The 5,986-nt window shown below is 36.3% G+C and overlaps 1 protein-coding gene across 3 annotated transcripts; it reads left to right on the forward strand.

Annotated features, from left to right (window-relative positions):
- The first annotated feature begins 982 nt into the window (after positions 1 to 982).
- LOC103999862 (protein SENSITIVITY TO RED LIGHT REDUCED 1) lies at positions 983 to 5,716 on the forward strand. 3 transcript variants are annotated; one of them, XM_009421746.3, is made up of 2 exons: positions 983 to 1,925; positions 5,491 to 5,716. In XM_009421746.3, the coding sequence occupies exon 1, from the start codon at positions 1,022 to 1,024 to the stop codon at positions 1,916 to 1,918; it is 897 nt and encodes a 298-aa protein (XP_009420021.2). In that variant the 5' UTR covers positions 983 to 1,021; the 3' UTR covers positions 1,919 to 1,925; positions 5,491 to 5,716. The 3 variants fall into 3 exon arrangements, with proteins under 3 accessions (XP_009420021.2, XP_009420023.2, XP_018674480.2); XM_009421748.3 differs by lacking the exon at positions 5,491 to 5,716 and adding an exon at positions 3,209 to 4,480; XM_018818935.2 differs by lacking the exon at positions 5,491 to 5,716 and adding an exon at positions 3,275 to 4,480.
- Positions 5,717 to 5,986: the final 270 nt, after the last annotated feature.

Here is a 5,986-nt window from a genome sequence, read left to right on the forward strand (position 1 = left end):
ATTTTAGGATTATGCTTGTTAAATAAGTTATAGAATAATGTGTTTACCATTAAATGGCTTATACGGATGATTTTGAAATTTTATACATATGATATGATATATGCTTACTTAAATAAGACTATAAAGACTTATACTTACTAAGTGATTACTCACTATAACTCTATTTTATATGTAAATATATTAATACCCTACCCAAGCGATTGAGTCAAGAAGTAAGCACGTGCGAACCCATGTTAGTCCACATATGGATGATGATTTGTGAGCATTTGTACATCTATGACTTCTGGATATATTGAGTGTGATTATTTTTCTTTTGGTTAGAGGTTATAATTATGTACAGGTATCAAAATCAATATATACAAAGGAACCTTATTATTTTGATTAATAAATTAGTATATTTTACTTTTAAGATTATCTATTTTTTGGGTCAAATTAAATCGAACTATCTTTTTGATTAAGTTTGAATAAAATAAGATATCCTAAATCCTAAACGATTTAGACCTACCTAATTGAACCAATTTAAAATGGATTAATCTAATTCAATTAATCGATTAATTGATTTATAATTTTAAAAATATATTTTTTTATGAATCATTTCAGTTCAATTTGAATCCAATCGGATCGAACTATAAGCTTATTCTGATTCGGTGATAGAAACTTCTTATTAGAAGAGAGAAATACTCTGTTTTCATTTTAGAGGGTCAGGAAGAAAAGACATCCGTTGCTTTAAATGAGATGGGCACGCGTCTGGTACATAGCAAGGCGATCTTTCAATTGTTCATGCTCTCTTGCAGCAGATCAGCAAGTTAATGGTTCTTCCTCACACGGAATCACAACGCAGCACGCGCGTAATTTCCAGCCATCTCATTGGTTGAGATATGCCACGTCGTACCATTGGGGTCACTTTTGTGGGTCACAAATTCTTACCATAATTACTATCTTAACGTTATTTCTAATTTCATGATCAATAGTTGTATTTTGATTTGGGATTTCATTTCGTTGCGGGAAAGGTCGCAAAGATATGGCGACTCGCAATGAGTCGCCCAATCCCAACTCCACCGAAGCGTGGACCGTCGTCTCCCGCCGCCGTCGCCGCTCTCTCAAGCAGCAGCAACCGAAGCGCTCCGTTCTCCCCGGACCCGAAACCCTAATCGCGCCTCCGTCCCCATGGATTCCGATCGATTCCTTCGTCGACCTTGAGCGTCGATCCAAGCTGCTCCAAAGGATGGAATCCGCGATCCGGAGGCTCGAGTGTTCCTCGTTCTACCGGAGGTTCCTCCTCCGTCTGCGCGGCCATCTGGTCCAGCACGGTCTGGCCAGGGCGTTGTCCTCCGCCTTGGAGATTCGTATGGTGGTCTACGGCGTCGGGAGCATTGAATCCTACGACCCCTCCCGCCTCCAGCTTGCCCTCGCCATCCTCCTCCGTCGGGACCTCGGCCTCGCAGTGCCGTATCTTGAAGTGTTTGACCCAATCCTTTCCGCCACGGAGTGTGCCGTAATGACGGCGTTCGATTGCGCCGTGGTGCCAGTGGATGAGAGGGGGCGGAGAGAGGTAAGAGCCCCGACGCTGTTCTACATGCCGCACTGTGAGGCGGCACTTTACGACGGGCTATTGGAGGCCAATTGGAGGCCGTCGAGCCTGAACCGGATGGTGGTGCTTGGAAATAGCTTTTCGGCGTATGAGCAGTTCGTGGAGTTAGGGAGTTGCTCTGGGTCCGCATCCGTGGAGGCGGCCGTGAAGCATCTTCTATTGGTGAGAAGGCATGTGACGGAAGTGGAGATGGAGGAGGAGGAGGCTGGAGCAGGATCGCAGGGGAAGCAGGACGACGAAGATGGGATTTTCAAGGCCTTTCATGATACAAGTTGGCATTTTTTCGACTTGGACGATGATAAGCCGATGGATCTCGTGAAGAGATGAGTTTATGGTTAGCTTTTCTCTTCTCCCAAATTCTAACTTTGATTCAATCACATGAGAGAAATGAGAATTAGATTCTCATACTATTGCCTGAATGGACTATTTGCTTCTCTAGATCATTTTAGTAGCTGAAGTTCTTTCATCAAACTACTTAAATGAAAAGGATCTCTAGAGCCTTTACTGTTATTAAGGGTAATTATGTATTGTATTGGATGGATACCCTTCTACAAAGAAGAATAGTTCAAGTAAATAGACCTTAATCCCTTTTCTTCCTAATGGACCTTAATCTGGTGTCTGAGGAACTCTTTTTACTTGATTTTATTTCAGGTTTAAACTATTTTCCATGACTACCAAAGAGTACTGTCATTGTTACATACACTACGATCTCATACTATTTTCTCATACAATCAATATCACGTTAAACTCTTCAATTCTTTCTCCTTCTTGCTTACTACTTTCATTTTCCCCGTAAATTCCATGAAAAATGTGTAGTTCTTTATCAAGTCAAGCCCACACTGTGGACAATTCAAATTCTAGATGGTCAACATGCTCTATGGGTGAAATTACAAACATGATGCCTTTGTTAAGTGTACTACCATATGACTTTGGGAGATTGGGTGTTACTAATTTATTGCTTGAAAGATGGTATATTTATCAATAGTGTAAAATTGGGTGTGGAATGGCTATACATCTAGTGTGTTTCCTTTAATGATCTTTAAAAAATATAAGAAAACTAGATGCATAAAATTATAAAGGCTTAATGATCTTTAAAGTTATATAAAGGCTTTAAAAGATATGGAAGGGCATAGAGAAAGAATAAGCAGTGAGTGCACACAAAAACTAGCTGCATAAAATTAAGCTCTGGAAGAAATGAAATCTGAATTCATTGTGTAATTTGCTAGTTTATTTAAAATCCCAAAATGAAGGGTTCTACAAATCCCTGAAACTAAGAAAACAGCATCCCAAATGCCACCTGAGTTGCCATCGAAGCAAGGGGTTTACATTTAGACTATGGTTGGCTTTAGAAACAGATGACATAGTTCTCTTTAGTTGCAGCAGGTTACTATGAAGCCCTAAATATGCTGTTCTTTGTTAACAACAAGATCTGACAGCCCATAAAGGAATTTTTTTCATTTAAGCCTCTAAAATGCTACTTCTTGTTGTAATGTTGTGTTATACAAATTTTATTAAAGCCTTTAATTGAGCAATAACAAAAGAATCAAAAAGAAAGAAAGGCAGCAAGTGATTCATTATTGTTGTCTCCAATGATACAAAACTCCTCACTATATGCAGAAATTCTTCTTTCCCTTCTTATTCAACTGCAAAGTTTTTCAAAACGTAGTGGCTGTTGAACCGCAGGAAAGGGTTGATTGGCTGTTCAATACCTGATATCCAGCCAAGTATCAGGCCAAGCAGCATAGTGAGGTCTCTCTTTTTCTTGGTCTCACACTTTCCTGATGGTCTACTTTTCTGTTTCACATACAGTTACTTTTGCCCCTTCATCCTTTTGCTACCATGTTGTGCTTTGTCACACCATTGCTTGAAAATCCAGCCAATGGGAGATGTTTCACTCAAAGCATAAGCCATTTCTTGCCATGAGGGCAGCATATATCCTTCGAAAACTAAGCTGTTCAAGGGGAATTCTACAGATTATGTCCGCTATTCTCTGTTATTTCAAGTTGTGAGTTCTCTTATAGGAGTTGAGTTGCCTTTTATTTGCTTATTGATTTCTGTTTTGTTTCTTACCCAAGATTAGTCACTTTCTTTTCTTTATATTTGCAATTCCTGGTAGTAAGGTTTTCCTTGAAACTTGATTAAGATGTTTCTTTGATCCTTATTTTGAATTTATAATGGGAAGAATGTGCTGGAGAAGAACAATTAATGATTTAATGATTGGTTTTGGACTGGGAGGTCAGAGCTGTTTTGAGTCGACTAGAGTGAGCTCCATATGTATTTAGTGCATGCAGTTTACTAATCAAGCCAATTTTGGTCCCATTTTTAGTTTGGACTGTTCTATTTAACTTGGACTTTTCCTTCTTACACTCATGTAGCTCATTGTCTGAACTAAAATTTGAAGTTTCGCTCCAAGCCAGATTGCTTGTGGCATTCGGTGAAAATCAACCACAGCTTCAACATCTGAGTCTTTTTAAGGATTCTAGTCTCTATTTTATCCAGAACTCAGTTGAGTTCTATATTTAACAATCTGTTAGATGTAAATGTCGTCATTGTCATTATTGTCATTATCATCATCAAAACTCACAGTAGATAAGGTTCTACACTTTTGCTAAATTAAAAAAAGAAATTCTAAAATTGGTGGTTAGCATGATATTGATCCTTTCACATTACCATCAAAGCTAAATATAACTGCTGGACCACTTGTCTGCTTTTCCCAAAAAAAACATGATAAATTGTGCTAATGAAGACATCTTTTCTGGTTACTGATTAAGCAAGCTCATTCAGTCGAGAAAGAGCCTGAGAACCCTTAAACTTGAAAAAATGGAAAGTAGGCTGAATTAGCCAATGAGAAAACGAGTGACATTCATTGAAAATGCTCAATTAGCCAAAGATCCAATCATCATGACCCAAAACATCTGGTGGGCCTTTGAAGCTTCTAATTTCACTTTCAACTTTTTTCTGTAGCATGTAGTCCTTATTTCATTCAAGAGTATCCTTTGCATTTGTTTGAATTTAGCAAATACAGTAATCATTGTATTTGAAGCATTCTTCTTTCTCATTTGAGATGCTATTGTTGATTAATTATCAACAGTTAGAACTATAGGTTTTGGTTCATTTGCTAATTAAGAACAGATTGGGTGCAATTTGCAAAGCACATTGTTGAATGTATAATATATTACAGCTATTAAACCCTTTAGCTCAAGCTGTTCAATTTAAACAATAAATGTCTCCTTTAGTTTTAATTAAAGATTAATGCAATACATATCAATTGAATTTCTCCAACACAGGTGGTTGATCAAGTTGCTTTTACAATTAATTGTAGTTAGAAACCAGCTAAGAGTCATCCTGTGCACTGTAATTTTGGGTGTCATAGTTGGATGATTTGCTTTCCAAAAAATTGGAACCTGAATTTGTGTATGTTAAGTCCTCCATTACCTGCATGTGTTTAAAAAAAAAATAGTTGTCTAATTTTACGTACATTTTCTGTTAATTATGACAATCTTTGTCCTTCTTAGTTGCATTATCTTTCACATCCATCAACGATGTGTTCAAAATATTGAAGAGCTCTGAGAATAGACTGTTAATATTTGTTGCAGATGCATTTTGAAAACTTCTAAAGAAAGTGACAACTTGTGAAGCTATTATGCTAGCAAGATAATTTGTATTTCCCCTTTATATACATTTCTTGTTCTTGTGGATTTTTGTTTTGAGTGACAATATCAATTGGGACAGTCTTGCAACTCAGAAGCTCTCTTACGATCTTACAAATATGTTATTATTTATAGAGATGAACTGTCCTTTTATAGTGTAAACATTTCAGTTAAAGTTGGAAATCATTGTACTTTTTTTTTCACTTTATGAATATTCTTGACATTAACAGATGGAATTTATTTTTGCAGGTTAAATTGATGCATGATGACTAAAACCTGGATTCCATAATACTTAGATGCTCTGCAGGAAAGAGAAATGCAATTTGAATCTTTTTTTTATTATAGGTCAATTTGATGTTGATAAGAATTCACCATTTAGCATCTCAATTAGGATTACTTCAATACCTTCTTTATGCTTAATTATAATACTCATTACTTTCAAAATCATATTCATTTCAAAAGATTTTAGCTTTTATTTTGTTGTTCTAGACATTGATGTGGGTTCTTTTACTCTCATAGGCTACAACCATTTGATCATGTCAATCAAATTCATATTTGATTGAGGTATAAGTAAATGCATAAAAATCATAATAATTAAACTTATTTTTTAATGAGCAAATTCTCAAAAAAGACTATAGTTTTATTTATTTTTCTAGTAGAGCACACTTTTAGTTTTTCACACGCATCTAATTTTTAAAATGTATAAAAATAAATATTTTTAATAATTCTTTTGAAAGGTTTTAGG

Source organism: Musa acuminata, unplaced genomic scaffold, assembly GCF_036884655.1.
Source record: "Musa acuminata AAA Group cultivar baxijiao unplaced genomic scaffold, Cavendish_Baxijiao_AAA HiC_scaffold_1138, whole genome shotgun sequence".
Classification (NCBI taxonomy): Eukaryota; Viridiplantae; Streptophyta; class Magnoliopsida; order Zingiberales; family Musaceae; genus Musa; species Musa acuminata.